Source organism: Brienomyrus brachyistius, chromosome 15 (assembly GCF_023856365.1).
Source record: "Brienomyrus brachyistius isolate T26 chromosome 15, BBRACH_0.4, whole genome shotgun sequence".
In the NCBI taxonomy this organism is placed as follows: domain Eukaryota; kingdom Metazoa; phylum Chordata; class Actinopteri; order Osteoglossiformes; family Mormyridae; genus Brienomyrus; species Brienomyrus brachyistius.
In genome coordinates this window covers 4,667,087-4,688,726 of record NC_064547.1, presented here as the reverse complement: position 1 = coordinate 4,688,726, position 21,640 = coordinate 4,667,087, and the positions used below count along the sequence as shown (strand labels likewise).

Below are 21,640 nucleotides of genomic sequence, written 5' to 3'. Positions count from 1 at the left end.
GCTATAGAGGATGGATGTATGATTGATCAGGTCAGGCTTGGCAAATACAGTCAACGCAATTCTCTCTAAACCCAGTGCAGACCACGCACGTCATTTCACGCCCCACAGTATGTCACATTTTAAACTGGTATTTATTTAAAGACAGAAACCCATGACGCAAATACAAAAAAAATTAAGATAATACACAACAGAACATTGCGATTTAGTGTTGCATTAATTCTTAGCAAAACCTACAATAAAAGTAGATTTCCCCTTAAAGTATGTTTTACAATAAGCAAGAGTATAAAGCTTCATGCAGTCTGATAAATTTATATAAAAATGTATGTTTTTTTGCATTATGGTTTTGATATTAAAGTAATACTATGGAATAGCAGATTATTATTTTTTTTCCCTAAAATACTGGGCCTATGACTGGATTAGAAAGGGGAAAAAAAGCTTTTACATTTTAGTAAACCCGCATGCATTTCTCTGCATGCTTCGACATGCTGCAGCTGCACCCATGCACCTATGTGTCATCAATACACTGTTTCATGGGATTAGCATTCGAAGGTTGCTTTAAAAGAAGGGAAATAAACAATGCAGTAGCCTGTCCCACTGGCAGGCAGGGGGAGGGCTGGGGCTTGGGTTCTCTGTGCTCAGACAGAGTCACCTCACCTCTCGATATACACATTTTTAAAATAAAGCTAAAAATGACAATGTAAACGTTTCCTTTTTAAATAAACATGCTGTGTGTTATGTCACACATTAGCACAGCGTGTGGGAGGGGGCAGAGGAGAAAGACGATGACAGGGGATTTAGGACAGATGTGTAATCTGACCATGCGTGGGGGGCGTTCCCACCCAAGCACGGCCATTGCAGCTTCCAGATTGACCCCGATGGACGCTTTGCGTTCACCCCCCCCCCCCCCCCCGCTGAGGACCACGACCCGGTGGGCAATGATGACAGGGCTCAGAGCCGAGTGCGGCCAGCCAGAAGCAGACGGGAAGGGGGTCTCACAACAGGAGCTCGGTAACCCGCACGAAGGCGAGGTCTCCCCATGCCAATGCTGACGAGCGAGCTACCAGCAGCAGAACACGGAAGAGCCACGCAGAGGAGAAAACACGAAGTGTTAGAGACAGGCACACGAAGACGCCGACGCGGAAAGCATTCTCCTATCCCTTTCGGGTTCCGTTCTTAGGCTGGCTATGGTGATACCCTGCAGGGAAACACCTGACACGGGGCAGGCCAAGGACACAAACTAAAGCACAGCCTAAGATGGTGAAGGGTGTCTTACTGCACTTTCAAGAAGGACCTTAACAGTTCAAAGGGTTCGAACCGAGTGGGTGGGGCATTATATGATTAAGAGCTTGTATGTAGTCCATCCAATAGGTCTAGTGTTCTTGTGTTGAGTGATATTGCTCATACCTCCTAAACACCTGCAGTGTGAGCTACTGAACACTCCTAAGGAGACCCTCTCCCAAACTGTGACAAAGTACAGTCAAAGACCTCTGTGGACTTCCGAAAAAGGACCATGGTTCTATAACATTAGATTTTGCAAAGAAATGACACTGGGCCTAATACATAAGTGAAAATATGGACCCCAGACTTGAACAAAGGTGGTTTTACGTGTAATGAATCTACCGTAACTATTTTCTCATGGCATTCATGAGTATCATGCAGCTGCTTACCGTGATGGGCTGGCAGGAGAGCGCAAAGGGTTAAAGGAGAAGCCTGGCTAAAATTAAGGAGTCAGGTTACTCTGAATAACTTGTGTTGCAGACAAAGTTAATCTTATTACCAGCAGGAAGTGGAGCCTGGCATAATGTCCAGAGATGCTGCACAGTGGAGCTGATCTCTCACAGTGGAGCTGATCTCTCACAGTGGAGCTGATCTCTCACAGTGGAGCTGATCTCTCAATCCTGATTCTGTGTGTCCTGTAAATACTATGAAATCTAACGGCTTCTAGATTTTGACCAGACTTCTTCCGTCAACCACAGTGATGCGTTGCTGTCAGCAGTGATACAGAATTTACCATGGCCCTTAAAACCTGGGCCAAAAAAGTGCGCGAGTGACTTTGAATTAAGTGTTTCCCTCATTCTCATGGATATGAGACTGGATGTCTCTCCTATGAAATGTGATGGGGACATGTTGTGTACATTTAAGTGTTTTAAGAGTGGCCATGATGAAGGTACAGGTTAGGGCAATGCCCTGGGGTCTCAGTGAAATCTCAGTCCCCTCTTCCTCCTGGTGCCCTCTTTAGTGAGACAGAGGAACGATCACCTCCACGTAGTTCAGTGGGAAGAATCCAGACTGGCCCCGTAGCATGCCTTCATACCAGTTCTCGTCGATCTGATTGGTGAGTGTGATGATGTCTCCCTCGCGGAAGCCCAACTCGCCCTCGTTCTCCGGCTCAAAGTCGTACAGGGCCTTACAGCAAGGCTGCTCTGCACCTGTGGAGTTGGGGGGGGTGGGGGAGGACACCGGCTTTAAGGAGGGGGCTCATCAGGAAGCAACAAGGGAGAGGCAGGTGTTTGAGACCGAGCCACTCAGCAAGGCCAAGTCTAAAGCGTCTCAGTGTTAAAGGCGTCCAGCAGACAGCACTCCTGGGGTAAGCCTCTAATGGGTTCTCCATGTCTAAACATCTGCGGAAGATCAACGAAAGCTAAGAACTTTCTGACAGCACAGGAGTGGGAGTCTCTGGAAGTCTAGGTGCTGCTGGGGGGGGGGGGGGGGGGGTCAGGGCAATGTGTCGACACAGCCACAGACAATTCGAAGCTCTGCTTTCGGAATGAGGTGGACACAAGACAAGAGCAGAACACATTGCACGTAAGCAGCAGGCTGGGCTCACTTTCAGCACCAATGTTAGGCTGGTAGGGGGACAGGTCCCTAATTCAGCAGAACGGGGATCTCCAGTATTGCTCTTTGCATGATGATCCCACCCCGTCCAGTCCTGTCCCTCCTCCTTCTGGCCAATAGAACCTGAGGGAGTGACTCTCCCTGATCTGGGCCCTTGCCTCTTCTGGGAAGCACTCTGAGTTCTGGTAGGATGATTCCGCTGTGGGCTAGTTCTGGAATCCAAGCAGTGGGGGCCCCTTGACTCCACAGCCCACACTGGGCTTGGCCCAGTCCAGAACATGGAGTGGACTGGATGGAGCAGCAGGGCCGCCCAAGCTACAGAGGCCCAGGCAGGCCCAGTCTTAGTTAGAATGCCACACGACACACGCCTGCTGAGTACACATGGTGCGGAGCTGACCCCGCCTGACCCTGCGAGCTCGGCCACCTGGCACGCTCCAGCATAGAGCACGCGACCTAGAACTGGACGTCGAAGCAAAGCCGAGCTCAGTACTCACAGCTCCTCTGAGGGCTTCTCCAAAGCAGCTGCCCCAAGTCAAGGCTGGCATTTCCAGTAGAGCAGCTTGCAAGGAGACGCCAGCCCACAATTCCCAACCCAATTCCTTAAATCAGTCCCACCCCCTTAAATACAAATAATTTGAATACAAACCAGATTTTATTTAATCATGTACAATTTTTCACAACAGTTCAAAATTACTCTATTGTAAAATAACCTATCATAGACTAAAGAATAAAAAGCTATGAATATCCTAAACCCATTTATGTTAAATGTCCTGCCTAATACGCAACACCCTTGTGGGTTTTCCTGTGTAGACCACACATGGGACAACATCTAACTGAACTATTTACATGCCAGAGGCAAGGACACACTTAAGATGTGGCATCTTTAGCATATATTATGGTTATTACAATTAAACAGGCTACTGAAAAAAATTCACGGCAATTTTACAGAACACGACTAGGAGATGCGACTCTCCTATTATCTGAAATAACAGAGTAGTCATCGTAATTATTTTCAGAAGAGTAAATAACTAAACTTGGCTGCATGTATTTATGCATTCTCACAGGTTAGTACCGCAGAATCAGATTTTGCCATTAGCACATGCAACGTGGCAAACCGTCAACATCTCAAACACAACAGTGGTCTGTTTTTGGCCCACGCAGCCACACACACAGACAAACCAACTCACGGTTTCTGGTCTTTCGGAAGGAAAATCGGCGGCATTGGAAGCGGGAGCCTGCCGACGCCACAGGGAGAGAACACACGGCGGGGACACTTTAGAATCAGCCAATCGAGCGGCCGGCTTCAGGACTGGCGAATTAATTCGCACACATATGGACGCACACGCGGACAGTTTAATCACAGCGTGACCCGATGCTGCGACTCCGCTGCTGTGTGGCTCACGACGGCCAGCACGCCGTCATGGGCGAGTAGCTGGAAGAAAAACACTTTCCATCACGTGAGCAGACGCGCAGCGACACGGCGGAAGGCGCTGGCTGCGGCTCTCACCTGAGGAGCGAGTCGATGGGGTGGAGGGGGCGAAGCCGCCATTCGATTGGTCGTTATCTCTGAAGTCACACACAGGTCTAGGCTTAGGGGTGTACTCCCGGCGGGGGCGGGACTGCGCCTCGTTGATCCTGCCATGCAGAGCACGCAGTTAACATGCGCGTGACCCTGCGCAGAAGCGGCCAGCCCTGCAGACCAACACTAGAGCCTGTGCCCATGCAGCTGGGATCTTACACTTAACTGCTCTGCTGCAAGCATTGCTGGGATCTAGTCAGGCACTTTTCCCACGCCGGAAACCCACCCCACGAGTCCACCGGCCAGCCGGATACACCCACCTGTCCTTCAGTTTGTCCGAGAGCTCCTCCAGGATCTGCACAGCCTGCCTGTGGTAATGCAGCTGCGACTCCACCAGCGAGGACAGCTGGCTCACCTGCTCGATCTGCATAGACGCCTTGGGGGTCAAAACCTCGCAGACAGGCCATCTGTTTCATTTATCATCATGTTTAACACTAAGTGGCAGTGCAGTATTTCACATGGCTTGAATCGCTGATTACTTAAAGTGCGCTAATCGGGCGTGCTTCAGATATAACCACCTTTCACATACAATGCCTGTTTTCTGTCTGTAGATGGCACTGTATACTGCATCTCTCAAAGAAACGGATACAGATAGAAACACACATCTCAAAACAGACCAAGGCACCTCAAACACAGGCAGACGCATAAAGGGCGTCACTCACATCAGTCTCCAGCAGGTTGTACATGCTTATCTCTGCGACCTCCTTGGACTCATGGAACTTCTCCAAGGCTTGTCGGACCTCTTCATCTGGAATCTTCCCCTGACGTTTCTTCTTATAGTCATAGTCCAAGCGGCGTCCTTCCAGCTTCTTCAGATGATGCTGAGGAGAGGCAGGTGTGAGGAGCTCCAATGACGACCTTGTTAAATGCACGCAATACTGAACAAACTCTGCAGAAGGTCCAGCAAACTTGGGGTGATCCTCAACACCAAGGACGCAAAGATCGTACATGGCAAGACCGGTCTTGCTAACCTGGCTCCCAAGAACGAACTTGGGGTGCAATGAATCATGGGATTGGTCTCAATGGGCCAGGATGCAACAGATGGGATTTTTACTATCCATTGTACTTCTGTTCTTGGGTATTGGAATCAGTCTTCAGCCATGGAAGACGAGGTAAAACAGGTACACAAGAACACAAGTACAGTCAAGTACGCATACTGAGAAACACCCCTAGTCCTGGCATGCCCCTAGTCTAGGTCAGGCCCACCATCTTGGCCAGGCAACTGGGGAATAAGTCCCGGGCGAGGATATGAGGGCCCAACAGATGGCATCATGGGCTTAGTTGAAGTCATTTTGTCCCAGGTCTGAGAATTATGGGCAGCGGGTTTGGTCCAGGTACTCTCGTGCATCACCTTACACAACTTATTCACTGAGGTTTATACATCATTGATTCTTGAGTCACAATGAAAGTGAATACCATGACTGGCGTGACCCATTTTTAATGTATTTTATTCTACTTCCAGCAAATTCATCTTGGAATTGCTCTACAAGGTTTTTGATATATGTAGCATCCCATAAACGAGGCTTGTGCAGACCTGGTCTTCAGTGAGAAGTATTATTGGGTGTACACAAGGGTCTCGTGAAGCATGTGAACCTCTGTCAGTCACCTGGATCTCCCTGAGGTCCTTGTCAGATAAGCCCTGCAGAGGGTCTATGAAGTTCTGTTTGACGTCAATGTCAAGTGAGTCCTTCACCTCGGCCAGTCTCTTCATGGTCTCCCCTGCATCGATAAGTGCGCCACCTACAGCATGGTCACAGAAAACAAGCAGCTGTCACTGTCTGTTGAGAGAGACTCTGCCTTCCCCATAACTAATATCACATCAGAGCTCAACGACTGATTTTCTTTTACAAGCTGCAAGGCAAAAAAAAATAAATCACGTAAACTCGACTCTAGGACTTGGGGGGGAAAAAAATGTGACCAGAATACTGCGAGCTGCAAGAGTATGGAAAAACGAGAGTAAACTAATATGCTAAACTACATTACCACGACAGAAATGCAGGCTTATAAATGCCTGAAATGGAACAAAACACAAGGTAAATAAATTGCTTTTTAAGTATCTAAAAATCCATCTCACATTTACTTGGTTTAATAGACCTTATCCGCTTTAGGGCACGTTCACAAATTCCGTGATGTGATAATACATACGACACCAAATTAAATTCCACAATGACATCTTCGCTCTTAGGCTGCTCACATACCGCTGTTTCCCTACTGTCACTTTCAAAAGTGGTAAAACAGCTTTTCTGTTATTTTTCCAAGGGTGAAAGCAATGTTTAGCGACACTAAGAGTCACTTGTTAACTTGGACTGGCTGGTTCAAGTATGTCTCAGGCAAGGAATATGCAAGGATCAAGGATCAGTCAAGGATCACGCCTGTTGATCTGTAAGCGTTGAAGCAAATATATAAGCGCTGTGTTCTGGGCAGTGTGGTTATGAGTCACAAGGGGTCATCAGAGAAAGGAGAAGCCTGCTCCGTTACACGCTACTGGCACACCACGCATGGGCAGTCACTTCAAATGGCCGCCCAGCAGGGGGCAGTTGACCCCCGCCAACGTAATCGCTGTGTATCATTATAACTTGTCCACATGACAAGAAGTGTCCGCCTGGAGAGTCTAATGTCATGACGAATTAGTGGGTATGTCTATTACTGTCGACTTATCGGGTGCCATTTAAAGCTTAAAGCAGGAGTAGTGAACAAAATGTGGACTGGATAAACATGGACTTACTACACAAACTGTTTTCAGGAGAAAATAATTATATGACAGATAAGTTAATAAGGGTGTTGAGGTTTGAAGTCAGAAATAATAAAAATGTTTTAGTTGTACCAAACTACATTTTTGGCATGTATTGACTTTGGCAAGAACAACTGTATTGAATTTCCAAGGTCACAGTAATGTATTTAATGTATTAAGTAATGCTGGCATTGTCGGCTGGCTCGTGGTCGGAGTGCTTGGGGGGGCGGGGGGGGGTGTCTAGTGTGAAACGTCAGTACTGTTCACCAACAGAATAAAAATAATGTTAACATGGGTCAGAGTGTGAGCTGCACTCACAAAAACATTTCAGAGGACATGACTGTCACAACAGACATACAAACACACATACACATATGTACACACTGACGCAGACTGACAGACAGACATACTCACCCACATAGATGCACGCATGCAGTTTCACACACAGACTGGCAGACATGCATGCACACATAGATACAGACAGACAGACAGACACACATACACAGACAGAGACAGATACACACAGACAGGGACAGATACACACAGACAGGGACAGATACACACAGACAGGGACAGATACACACAGACGGAGAGAGACAAAGACCCACCAAAGTTGGTGTCTTCTCCGAGTTCGCGGCCAAACTTGGCCATGCACTCCCCCAGTAGCCCCTCTGCCTGAGGGTAGCCTGGGCTCTTCACCTGGCCCCGGATCTTCGACATGGTGTTCAGCATGGAGAGCTTCGCACGGGACGCTGACAGAGAAAGCATGAGACGGGCAATACTGCAAGGCCAGTACTGGCCTTAGGTATTTTACAGTGCCCAAGTACTCCCAAGTCAATCACTCACCTGGGTTAGGCTGCAGGTACTCTGAGGTTTTGGAGATCATTTCTACTACAGCTTTGCTCGTCACATCTACTTTCTATAAAACAGAGGGCAGGTTGACAGCAGAAACACAGACACTATTACACCACAGGAAGTACAAGGATTTGTACAACTTCACATCTGTGCAAAGCTCCCAGTAATAGGCTTCTGTGTATGTTATGAGGTACAACTTATGATACACAGAAAAAAATACTTTACTTAATCCAGCAGAAAGAGAACTAATTTCGATGATAATGAAGAAACCTGACAATGAACATCTCACTGAAAAACATATCAGAAGGTGATTACTTATTACTATGCAGATTCACAAAATCCAACTATACTGAAGCGAGAGACACAGAAAGAAAGACAGATATGATTCAGAAAGGCAGGCCATCTGAGCCCAGGAAAACACAAACCGAAAGTACACTCAAAATGACACGCTGCCCAGTGTAAGGAATCGCAGAAAATGAAAAGGGCCATCTGTAAATAAATGTCTTATTCCGTGTTGTGGGAGGCCCTTTGGCCAGTTCAATTCAGCCCATCTGTTTCTATTCGGTATTAAAACGAACCGATTGGTTTTAACGGCGAGGATTTCATGTGGGAACAGAAAACAAAATGCAGGGCTGTCTATGGATAAGACTTTAATGGCATTAGGAAGTAAGTTGAGAATTAAGAGGAGATACAGAGTCCAAGGGGAAACCGAGACATATACATGCCTTAGTTTGTTTCCCATGTAGACTTAAGCACTGATAAACATCTCGAGCACAGAGACAAAGAGCTGTACTAAATGACTGGCAAACTGGCCTCCACAGGGACAGCCAATCCCACAAAAAGGAAGTGCATGGCCGTGTGTTCCTGCATCTCAGACAAAGCAAAGCAATGTCACACTCCTGACATTCGCATCGGAGGCCTCGGCGCACAGCACATGCTTGTAGCTGTGGCTCACCCTCTCCAGGTCTTTAAAGTCTTCGTCCAGTTTAGTCCCTTCTGCACCGCCAACCTTCTCGCTCACCATCTGCGTGCCAGGAGTGGAGACATTGAAAATGTGAACTGCACTGTAATCATTAGTCACGGGCCTATTAAACGTAAACAATATCCACAAACAAACACCAAATAACGTGATTTTGGGTTCTAAAGCAGTTCTGAAGTAACTGTGGAGACTGAAATGAAAGCCTAAATGTTGCAAAAATCCCATATGGAAAGAACAGCATCTCTGCAGGCCTAGGGGAGACATGACACATACACATTTATATATATAAATAAAACAATGCAACTTTATTTGCATACAGGGGATTTGCTTTGGGGCCTTGGTGCACATGCACACTAAATTATTTACGAAAAAGAGACTGTGATTAACTGCAACGAGACACTGGAAAAGGCCGTGCTTATAAAGAAATACATAGGACATTTGCTACAACAAATAAAGATTCAATGAAAATATAAAAGTATAAGTAATAACCATGTAACACATAAATGTGGAGATTTTGGTGTATCTTCATATTTTCTCACTGAGGTCAAATGGAAAACCCCACTAAACATTTACAGTTTACTGCAAACTAGATGCAGTTTGGATCTTTAAGTGCGTAAAGCACATTAAGAAGCCATTTCAAGAGAATCAACTAGGAGACTTCACAAGATGAATTAAGCCACATGAACTACACTGTCCATCAATTTTTCATAACTGTTCATACAAAGCAAGGTGACAGGAAACTGGAAGCCTGTCCCTGGAGGCAGGAACCAGGTAACACCCTGGATGGGATGCCAGACCATCACGGGGCAAGCTCTGAGCAATTTGGAGATACCAGGTTATCTAGGATGTGTCTGAACTATGGGAAACTAGCGACCCCAGAAGAAACCTACATGAACGTGGGGAAAATGTGCAAACTCTAGACATTCAACCCTCTGAACTACTACTCCATAGAGCTACATTATGGATTTACACTAAATCACCTAACAGGCTGCCATCGACATTCCCTTTACAGGTTTATTTCTGTGCGTTGAAATATACTGACACGGGTACTGATGGGAATTAATCTGTAATTTCTGTAAACAGTACAGTATCACGCAGATAAGTAGCACGTGTGCAACCACAGATACTAATGTTTAGCCAGGGTGCACGAGGGCAAAACATAAAAAAAAAATAATAATAATGTAAAAATGGCCCAACTGATGAAGCCGAGTCAAGAGCAAAGTCAAGGTGAAAAACAAACACACAGATTAAGCACTAGATCTCTGCTCCACCTCTCTTTAATAGCTGACACGGGGGACACGAAGACGCTGGGCAACACAGGGAACAAATAAGAACAGGACACGGGGTGGCAAACGTCAGATGAGGGACACTCCCAGTGAAACATCAATGAAAGCACCGTGAACACGTGACACTCAACACACAGCATATAGAGTGGGGACGTACTCTCCAGCATTTGAAACGAATATTGTTGCAGACTCTGGGATGACTCAGGAACTTTCCACTGAACTTAACCAAGAGTGCGGGAACGTCGTCCACTACATGAAAAAAAAGAGGTCAGTTTAAAAAAAGAAAGAAAGAAAGAAAAGTCAAAAGGTCAACACTCAAAATGTCACATTTAAATTTAAATGCACACCAGTTTGCCTCACACAGACAAAGATGCCCAAGGTAAACTGGTGAACTGCAGTTTCACAGCCTTGCAGATCACATGGTCAGAGATGGAAAAACCCAGACTTTGGAGCACAACTTTACACAGATATTTAAGAGAGGAAAAACTGGAATATTAAAAGAAAAAAAAAAGTTAAAGCAGGAAAATCTGTTTTTAAACCCACTGAGAGAAAGCAAGGCTAAATCTTGGAAAGGAATGAAAAGCACATGGAAGACACTCGACACAGTGAAAAAAGACTGTTGTCAGTAGCCATGCAGAGGAACCCTGGCTTCTGACACAAGTCTGTCCATAAGGATTTAAGAGTATTTGCCTTGTGCAGGGCCAGGAGCAGTGGGAACCTGACAACGTCCAGCAGGCCACAGGGGTCGGGACAGCTTAAGTGGTCTAGCCCTGCTCATCCCAAGACGAGCCAGCGGCCACATGTTAATCCCATCTAGCCATTCTGCCACAAGGGGACATTTGACCCACCCCCACCCCCCGCAGCCCGTGTTCAGAGCGGTAGATCTTCTCTGCCCTTCATGCATCCCAGTCTGTGAGGAGAGGTGTTGGGGTGACTCACTTCCAAGGATGCAGAATCAATTTGTTCACAGGGGAAGAAAAATAATGGCCAGAGTCGGGGGGTTGGGGAAGAAATCTATATTCCATTAAAATTGTTCAAATAAATTCGTACACTCCCCGTTCCTCGCAGCTGTCTCTGAGCCCAATGGAAAATGGGAAGTTTGAAACTGCACACGTATGTAGCGGCCTCGCCCTCCCCCAGAGCGCAGAGCAGAGCCTAGCTGGCGGCCCATCCACTCCCCTTACACTTTAAATCGCATTTTTAAACTCGCCTGTCCTCAGCATAGGGCTTAAACCGGACAGCACAATTCACAACTCACAATCCACCACTGCTCAGAGCTCCTACACGTCACCACAGTATCAGATCACTATTAAAATGGCCGATCATAATACTTCACCAAATATTTCAAAGTATTCTACAGAAAAATACACAAACTTCAAATCTGAGTACACATAAAATAACTATCAACATTAGCAAAACAATAATAATCATATTATTCAACAAACTGTAGTGTGAAACAAAGCAGTTGTATAGCACATAGATGGACTGACAAACACACCCAAATGTATTTATTTAAACCAGGTGTGTGCAATCTTGAAAATGTCATGCCAACCTTACAGAGCTAGGGCTTGGTCAGATAAAGTGATTTTCACAAACGGCCAATGTGCCACGCCAAAAGGACTCATCTTTCTCAGCAGATCTGGCATTCAACAAGATGCCTGTCATCGTTCTAATGTAAACTTGCTAAATATGTGTGCTGTTATTCAAGGCTGGCTGACTTTCTAACTGAAAATGTTATTTGGCAATGAGATGACATTTTAAATTCGGGCCGCTGTGCCTCCATTTCCAGTCAGTAACTGTGTTAAGTGAATGCATGTCACCACAGGAAAATGTCTGCTCCTACTGACTTTAAATTATGGAAACAATCTACACGGATCAGCCATAACATTAAAATTATCTGCCTAATATTGGGTAAGGTCCCCCTTGTGCTGCCAAAACACCTCTGACCCGTCAAGGCAGGGACTCCACAAGACCTTTGAAGGGGTCCTGTGTTATCTGGCACCAAGGCATTAGCAGCAGATCCTTTAAGTCCTGTAAGTTGCAAAGTGGGGCCTCCATGGATCGGATTCGTTTGTACAGCACATCCCACAGATGCTCAGTTGGATTGAGATCTGGGGAATTTGGAGGCCAAGTCAACACCTTGAACTGTTTTCTCAAACCATTCCTGAACAATTCTTGAAATGTGGCAGAGAGCTGCCATGAACGGGTGTACTTTGTCTGCAACAATGTGTAGGTAGGTGGTATGCGTTAAAATAACATCCACATGAATGCCAGGGCCCAAGGCTTCCCAGCAGAACATTGCCCAGAGCATCACATTGCCTCTGCTGACTTGCCTTCTTCCCATAGTGCATTCTGATGCCATCTCTTTCACAGGTAAATGACATACATGCACCCGACTATCTACATGATGTAACAGAAAACGCGTCTCGTTAGACCAAGCTACCTTCTTCCATTGCTCCATGGTCCAGGTCTGGTGCTCACATGACAACTGTAGGCGCTTTCAGCAGTGGACAAGGGTCAACGGACAATGAAGCCCCATACACAGAAAGCTGTGATGTACGGTGTTCTGACCTGTCTATCACAGTCAACATAAACTTTTTCAGCAATCTGTACTGCAGTGGGTCTCCTGTGGGATCAAATCAGACCAGCTAACCTTCACTCCCAACAAGCATCTACGAGCCTTGAGCACTCATGACCCTATCACTGGTTCACCAAACACTTTTGGTATGTACTGACCACTGCATACCGGGAATACCGTTTTGGAGATTCTCTAACCTAGCCATCACAACTTGCCCCATTACAAAGTCGCTCAGACCCTTACTCTTGCCCATTTTCCTGCTCCCAAAGCATCAACTTGAAGAACTGACTGTTGTCTTGCCTAATATATTATGGCAACCTTGACGGGTGCCATTGTAACAAGATAATCAATGTTTCTCACTTCAACTCAGTGGTTTTAATGTTACGGCTGATCGGAGTATGGCGGATGGGGTTTCCCCTGCTGCAGGACATATAAAGAGCATACTTCACCCTGAACACAAACGTTTTAAAGCTATTTATGTACATGACATTTGCAAAGACTTACATAAACGGCATCTTAGTCAACGCATACTAAAATGGGAGATTTATGCACAAACATATGAAACACTCATTTTGATTTATATTAAGCTGCTACATATTTCTTGGAGTGTACAACACAGTTACACACAAACCTCCTGCTTTTATTCAGCAAAAACCTGGTTTTCATGTAAACTCATCATCAGATATATATTTACAACATTCAGAAGTGTATTCAGTCTGAAAATATTCTTCTTACGTAGCATCTGTATTGTGAAATTTTTACAATATTCCACATATGTTGTGCATTTTTGAGACCCCCCCCCCCCCCAAGGGACACATATGCAGGCCCCTCCCCAAATGTGTCAACCACAGACGGAATAAACAGAGGAAACACAGCAGTGTCCATGGTCCCAAATGTTTATCCCATTCTGCAGACTCTCTCTAATATCCTGACACACTGCCGTATTACTCAGTACCAAGAAAGTATAAAACTAGCATAACATCCCAGAACATCGTTGCAAAATATATAACCAGTGAAGTGATGGTAGCTTACAGTACATTAAGCCTTTGAGGTTTAGGCCTAAAGGGCTGGGTGATTTACGGGTGACCATTTTTTACACCTGGAACGCGAGCTTTGTTTGTGTTTTCTGAACAGTTTATACAGCTGAACAATAAGACAACTAAGATCCCCACAATCATTCCGTGACAGATGCTGCACAGAACTTTTCTGCCGCTCATTTGAACAGCTTGATAATTTACCGGACAGGATCCTCCTCTAGTGCACAGCACAAGCCCATGACCTTAACTGCCATGCTTACCTGGGTCAAGTCAAAACAATAAAATGTGAGAAGACATCCTTATCATGCTTATAGCATATTGCTAAAGGACAGAGTAAGCACCTTCAATGGAGACAAAACAGCACCATCTATTCCAACCGATTGCTATGAGCCTGATGATGTGAGAAGTCTCTCCATTCTCAGTAAGAGAAACCGCAGCCCAGAGCCTGCATGCTAGAACACCCCATTACACACAAGCCCAGACCACGATGCCATTCTAATTCTAATTCTAGTTCATTATAGTACTTCTTAAGGCAAGGCAACAAATCAAAACATCAGAATTCGGAAGTGAGCAATCAATCATAAAAATACAAGAAAGCATGAAAGAAATGCTCTGGGCATGAGACTGGTGCAGACCACAACAGGGCACATGCTACAGGAAATTTAGAGCCCGCGATGCAGCACACTGTATGCCTTTGGATTGTGAAAGGAAACTCACGAGAAAACCTGTGAAAATACATGGAAAATGTACAAAACCAGAAACAGGGTTGGGAATTGAACTAACAACCCTGGAGGTGTGAATGCACAGTGCTACCCACTGAGCCACTGCACCATACTACATTAATTTCCTGCATAAAGTACCAAAGAATTCAAAGGCTGTGAGCAAATTATAATAATCCCAAATTTGTCATTTTCACCAAAATTACATGCCATGCTGTCCATAATTAGACAACCAGACCTGATTTTAACACATATAAAAACTAGCCCATTTTGTATGCGGCTCTAAACATGATGGGATGTTGCCAGTTTAATTACCTCCTAATCTGCACTGGTATAAATCCACTCTCTTTCAATATATTTCATACCCAACATTTATTCCGATACACACATTCCCCACCAATTCCCACTGAAATAGAAGGCTAGCCTTGGATGTCACTAAGCAGGCAGTGCAGTCTATCTCAACGTTTCATGTGGGAGACTGGGGTATGATTCTGCAGAGAGTTGCCTCCCTACAGATATCAGTACACTCTTTTAATTAGTTATGCCAAGTGGTTCATAGTCTGAAAGACTACATGTGGCTCTCTAGGGCAGCAGGCAGTGATGCAATTAAGGACAGGGAGTTGTGGCCCAAAGGATCGCATTTCCACTCCCAGGTGGGACCAGGGTAATACCATAGACCAAGTATTTGACCCAAATTGCTCCAGCTCAAAACCCAGCTATAGAAATGGCTAAAAGAATCATTTGTTGAGTTGGCAGTTTTACCCTAATATATGTAATTATATTCACGTACTTCTCCTTGCCTGACTGGCAAGGGCACATTAAGAAGTGAGAAGCTATGCACGCACATAGCACAGACACTCAATTGGCTGAACCGAGCAGCACATTTTTAATAAAATTATTACCGAATCATTACATTCAGCTTTACATTCACACTTGATTACTAGCATAATTACTGTGGCATCTGGATAGACGAGAGAGAGAGAAGCTGTGAAGCGAGTCTGGTTAAGGTGCAGTTCCTTTTGTCACACTCCACTATACTGCATACAGAAATTGGTTTATGAGGCTCAAAAGACACACTTATGTAGGGGCTTCCTACAAGGGTGAGAAAGGCATAGCAATACATAGAAATGAGTGGAAGAACAATACAATTTAAGGGTGTTTTTCCCTTGATACTCAAAATGTCATAATAATGGCAGGATTAAAAAGTACGCAGTGCAAAGCAGTGCGCTGTTTATTCCTGCGTCGAAGAGAAGAAAAGTGCCAAGAGAAGAGTTGGAGGGCAAACTCAGAGGGTATCACAGCAGCTTCCTGCAAGACAAAGGGTCTGCTGGCAGCTTAAAGCAGCATAAGGACAAAGCAAATGATTACACAGGAAAACAGAGGAAGAGGCAGCATTAAGAGAAGTTTCCCAGCACTTTAATGTAAGATGAAGCACAACGCAAGAAACTTAAGGTCTGTCGAGAGCGGTTATCTTATCAGCCTGCTAATTGTGCACCTGTAACAGTTGACACGGAGAGGAGGAGGTAGGCCTATGTGTGGGAGTCAGCTGGCCCCATGGTGAAGACAGAAAGCCAGCAGATCCTTCATGCAACCCCAGATTACCAGCAATGATCCACACATGAGAAAAACAGCAATCACCAGCCCCGCCGTTTAAATGCAGGAGCCCCAGAACCCAGCCTCTGCCCAGACTTAACTGAACACACCAGTCAGCTCAAACTGACAGTGTTTAAACTGTGTGTGAAGAACCTACATCTCTATTTGCTCACTGAATCAACAAACTTCATGTCACATATAGTTCCCCGCAACCAAACCAAGAAACTTGAATTACTTCAAGATGCTCAAGTTTCTACTGTCAAAGGTAGAAAGACAAAAAAAAGACATTCTACATGGTGCATGTGTCACATGGCCGTGTTTGTAAGGTTGTCTTTTAGCGGAGCTGGCTGCTCAAACACCGTAAGACAGAGGCAGAGATGACAGAGCACGAAACCGGCGTCAAACTGGAGCAGATTACGTTCATCAGGTGACAACCCCCCTGAGCATTTCTGTCAGGACACCGTTACCCTCATGACTGAGATCACACCCACAGTATGCTCCCCCACTGCATAGCAAGGGCACAAAACGCACTAGCATCGCAATACGGGTGCCTTATTATTTGTCAGTTAATCTGGCGTCTGTTCACAGCTCCTCCAGCAAGCTTCAACTGCCAGAGAAGCTGCCAGTCCTCCCAGCAGCTTTTTAGCAGCACACCCAGTGTCTCGCTCCTTTAAATGCGAGATGAAGCCACCAGTTGAACCCCCCACCCGCCTACTCCTCACTGTTTTTTTGTTTTGCTTTCCTATTTTATAAAGATCTCCTCATTGAGAATCTGGACCAGATCTGGACAGAAAGTCAGTGACAAATAGGATTAGATCTTCATCATTAATACCCACACTCATCTACTGACCCTTGATTAGTGCAGAGATGCATGATTAGACCTTTATTCCAATTTCCAAACAACTCTGAAAACTCCCTAAATCAGCCCAGGCACTTCCTGTTTCAATATGCACCACCCCACCTCTGCTCAAGTTGGCTGGCTCAACTGGCACATCAAAAGAAACAGCTACAGATTATGCGTTATCAAACATTTTTAAAAAAATCATCACAATTTGTGCACAAGTTTATTGATTGAGAAAGGTTCCATTTCAAAATATTTAAGATTTCGACTTAGATATATAAATAAATGCCTCCTGTGACCTTGATAAATGTGTGTCTGGCAAATTTTTTAAGTTACAAAAAGACTAGGAATAATAATAATAAAAGTTTTTTCCCCCTTCAGTTTGGTGAGTCAACTGCCTTAGATGCTATACGACAAACTGACCACAGCCAGCTTGCAAACAAGGCAGAAGACATAAGACATGCACCAAGAGATGCACTGGAATCATAAACAGCCTTTCCGATTTACTGCAAACAATCCTGACTCAGCAGAAATTGCTCATATTTATTTTGGGTACAATCTCATTTTTAAAATTGAATTTACTGCTTCCCTTTGGATGCAAGACTGAGCAATTTAACATCTTGTAACAGTATTTCGGTGTGTACACGTATAGTGCATTTATTAATATATGTGTTCTCTTAAGGACAATACATACATAGACAGATAATTAATAAATCTGGCTGCATTTGCAGAGTATAATACATAGCACAATGATAAACATTAAACAAATGCACCAACTGCTCAGCCAACTTTGCCAGTCAAGATTTAATACGGTTCTATAGTTTAATAGTCTATACACAATGAATCATCATGCACACCGTTGTTATTATTGATGGTAACCTGATACTACAGGTAAGTTAATCCATCCGTCGTAGCTTAAGTATTAATAGTTTACGTCTTCCGGACAAAATACCTGGTAAGGTTTTAAACCGTCACTATATTGCATTTTGCTGCTTAATTGTTTTAAAAGGTTAATTTGTCTGGATTTCATTTTTATACGAATATAAAGGTCAGGCATCAACGCGTATTAATAATGGGTAAAAAAAATCATTATTGAGGACCAATGCCTCTGCTTACAGCAATATTCCAGTTTTCGTAATTGTTAATTAATCGATAAAAAAAATCTTAAGCCTCTGATACACCAAGCAATACTCCCACTTCAGCAGTATGCCAACACAAATCCAGGGCCGCCCCAAAAAGCCAATGTATCTGGCAGATTATAAAGTATTACCACATATAACACAAACAACGGCAAGCATCATCAGAAAGGTTGACAGGACTTCGCAGCTTCTGACAGCGAGTAAATCTCAGTCAGACAACATCGAGACAGCGACCTGCTACGTAGCATTTGGGCAGAAAATGCAACACGTACGAACTATGGCAGCTCCCACGCTAGCTAAGCCATTTAAGAATACGTGTACAAGCAGGCAAGTTTTAGGCTAGCTATGTGATTTATGGGTCTGACTACAAGCTTTCTTTGGTTAGCTGGGGGACTTAAACTTAACTATATGCAGTAGTCGGGTAGAAGTAACTTAGCCAGGTCCAGCTTACAAATAGCATTACGTAAACACTACTGCAGACCACAAAACTGTTATACGACTATAGACTGAGGCGCACGCAGCGGGGTATGTAAAGTGGCATGATTATAGATACGTCGCAGGAAAACAGAAACTGACTCTAGTTCGTAACCAGCACTGCCACTTATGGAGGTAAAAAGAAAGTTGTCGGCTGACCTGACTCGCTTTGTAAAACTGTTTCTTCAAGCCCGCCACAGACATCTTGGAAGCGGACTGTCCTCTCAACACGGCCGTTTACTTTCTTTTAAAAAAACTTCCTCGCAATAAAAAAAAAAAGTCGCTAATTTGCGCAACTTGTTTCCAGTCGACATAAACTCGCAGCCGGCGCTGCTCTCCCTGCCCAGTCAGGATATTACATGGCAACCGCGAGGACTTCCTGTTGCCGGAGCGTATACGGACATTCCAGGCACTGGGAAGCGCGAGCAGGAGGGGCTCGCGCCCGGCCCTAGGGAACAGGTGGGAACATAGCTCCCCTTCTCCTCCAGGTGGCAGTATACAGCCTCATTCTTTTCAGAACCCCGCTGCTCATACAATCCGCTGTTTGAGCAATAATATTAGCGCAGATTTTATTATTTGTGCGGCTATTACGTGTTTAAATGGTGTAAATCCCCGTGCGCTAAAAACAAACCATCGCAGCACGTGGAGAGTAATCAGTATTTCCAGTGATTAATTTCAGTGTATCTTGTTGAGTTTCACAGTCAATGAGGGTTGGCAATATTTCTGTGGCAATTCCAATCCCCTTCCAGATCCACTATGGCCCACTAACGCAAAATTACACGTAAATACTCTTTTACTGTTGATAACGTTAAAAATTAGTCTCATTTGGTCTTAGGTTGTGTGTAGTGGCTTTTCAGAAAAACAACTAAAACAGTGGCAAGTGGAGATAGAGTTTAGTTAAATTAGTAATCCTGCAAATTGTGCTGCCATGATTTTAGATAGTAACCTGGACTGCTGCCCGTATTCGGAGCAAAACAGTGATTTAGCTGTAAAGTCTCAGTCTGTAAGTGGCAAAATGCCACTGATCTCCTAGGAGATGTGATAGGCTGTTGTGATCCATGCATCTATACATTCCTTGGAGTTATAGCATGGTAGCTCCGGTTTTTAAGCATTCTAGAAACAATTACATCCCTCTGGATTTTCCTTGTAGCTGTGAAACATCTAAATTAGTTGAATAATAGGTCCCCCAAAGGGTAATTAGTGTACTAATAAGAATAATTGATTCTTTTCACATTGTATTGTCATTTTGTATTGTTTCTGTAGTGTTGCTGGAAATTTAATTTCATTATCCATGCCTTCTTAGACTATAATTTAGAAATCATTTATTAAAAACCTTAAATTCTACTTGTGTTCTGGCTGTTTAATGTGGGAATGTATCTATTTGTAGTCTGACCTATACTTTGAAACTGATATTAAGTCCTTGTATGCAATTTGTCCGTCATTAGCGGTGTTTTATTCTGGATCAAAAGTATCAGGTATATTTTTCATGAAGAGGCAAGAAATACCGGGTGCAAACAACTAGACAACTGCTGAGAAAATGTGCAGTTTGCACAGGTTATCCTTAAGGCCAGATCTTACAATTTGGTTTGTTATGCAAACCAGATCACCCTTGTTGAAGTAACTAATTCAAGTAATTCTACTTTGGGAGACAGACTAGTACAGTGTCCTTTGGATGAAAATGCATAAGTTTGCAAGCCTAGTTCAAGACTAGGAATGATGTAGGAACTAATCTGCACATTAGTCAGCATACAGAATACAGCTGTAGGTCTTGTAGAAAATGTCAACCAGCAGGTTGAAACTGAAAGATCCTCCAACCGGAACAGGAGAAGCACTGCGATTCTCACACCACTGCTCATGAACGAATCTGTAGTTGTAACTTATATGGTCCAAAACATCTGAGAACAGTTGGACAAAATGTATGAGGTGAAAGCCTTAACGTATATGTCAGCCAAACCTACTACTGAAAGATAAACATCTTATTGTGCGGTAACAATAATATTCTCTGGTCACCAGGTGACTTAAGAAGGGGTTGAATATTTCACAGGTTACCTTCAATCCATTAATCCAAAGAACTGCGAATATTGGCAGCGCTCCCAGAGTCTCCTTAGCGACCTGGAGATGAGGGTCTCAATAAATTGATTCAACAGTAATGGTGAGGAGATGTAAAGGAAAGAATCTGAAGGAGAGTGTTACTGTGGGAACAGCTACAAAAATCCAATAGGCCTCAACTTCCATTTACCCCAGATTAAATCTGGGCAGTATGGTAATACTATAGTGCACAGTATGGTCCATGGTAAAACGAAGGAGGAATCTTAGAGCTACGCTATCAGAAAAAAAAAACAATTTGTACCTTTGAGGGTACAATTACTTGTCACTGAGGCTGCACTCTCAAGGGTCTGCCAATTGTACCTTAGCTGTAGGTAAATGTGCCTTTTAAGGTACAGAAATGGAATCTGAGGAACATTTTTGTACAATTGGGGGTACATTAATGTCGTTTGTACCTTGGGATATAAAATCGTACCAGAGCTGTAGCGTTTTTTTCCCCGCGTAAAACCACATGGCTATCGAAGATTAACCTATGAGAAGAGACCAATTAAACTAGCTTGAAATGTCCCATAAAACAACGGAATAATACACTTTAGAAAGAGAAGAATATACCAATAATAATGCAATAAAGCAGCTAATAAGATGACATAAGGATATATGCTGTCAGACAAATAATAAGAACATCAACTATTTAGTATAGAGAGACAGCAAGAGAGAGCTTGGCATTCAGGAAATAGATTTGTGCTATAAGAAAGCTCCATTTCTGCACTTTTCATCAAGCAGCGTCACTGTGGAAAATGCAAGCAAATTGAGAAAGGAACAGGGTAGAAAAATACCACAAGAAGATGCCACGTTAACATTGTGTTAAAGGGCAGCGGGATGTTTCACTCCACAGGACAGCGATTCAACAGCTGTTTGCCATTCTAAAGCAAGGAGGAGTTCAGAGAA

General features: G+C 44.2%; 1 protein-coding gene across 3 annotated transcripts; it reads right to left on the bottom strand.

Moving 5' to 3' along the window:
• Window positions 1–112: 112 nt before the first annotated feature.
• On the bottom strand, window positions 113–19,045 carry sh3gl1b (SH3-domain GRB2-like 1b). Of its 3 annotated transcripts, XM_048976061.1 has the most exons (11): window positions 18,806–19,045; window positions 10,423–10,514; window positions 8,956–9,024; window positions 7,992–8,064; window positions 7,754–7,897; window positions 6,021–6,154; window positions 5,077–5,235; window positions 4,675–4,778; window positions 4,343–4,470; window positions 4,023–4,070; window positions 113–2,429 (listed from the first exon to the last, which is right to left on the bottom strand). In XM_048976061.1, the coding sequence occupies exons 3-11, from the start codon at window positions 9,022–9,024 to the stop codon at window positions 2,236–2,238; spliced, it is 1,053 nt and encodes a 350-aa protein (XP_048832018.1). In that variant the 5' UTR covers window positions 10,423–10,514; window positions 18,806–19,045; the 3' UTR covers window positions 113–2,235. The 3 variants fall into 3 exon arrangements, with proteins under 3 accessions (XP_048832018.1, XP_048832017.1, XP_048832019.1); XM_048976060.1 differs by lacking the exon at window positions 10,423–10,514; XM_048976062.1 differs by lacking the exons at window positions 4,023–4,070; window positions 10,423–10,514 and having other exon boundaries at window positions 18,806–19,042.
• Window positions 19,046–21,640: the final 2,595 nt, after the last annotated feature.

What these genes read in the sequence shown, in the direction of transcription:
- sh3gl1b (XM_048976060.1), bottom strand. Translation starts at nt 18,850, where the DNA reads ATGTCTGTGGCGGGCTTGAAGAAACAGTTTTACAAAGCGAGTCAG. An exon ending in TCGGACAAACTGAAGGACAG is followed by an intron (nt 4,471 to 4,674) that starts GTGGGTGTATCC and finishes TCTGCATGGCAG; the next exon opens with GATCAACGAGGCGCAGTCCC. An exon ending in CTTCCGAAAGACCAGAAACC is followed by an intron (nt 2,430 to 4,022) that starts GTGAGTTGGTTT and finishes CCAACTCCACAG; the next exon opens with GTGCAGAGCAGCCTTGCTGT.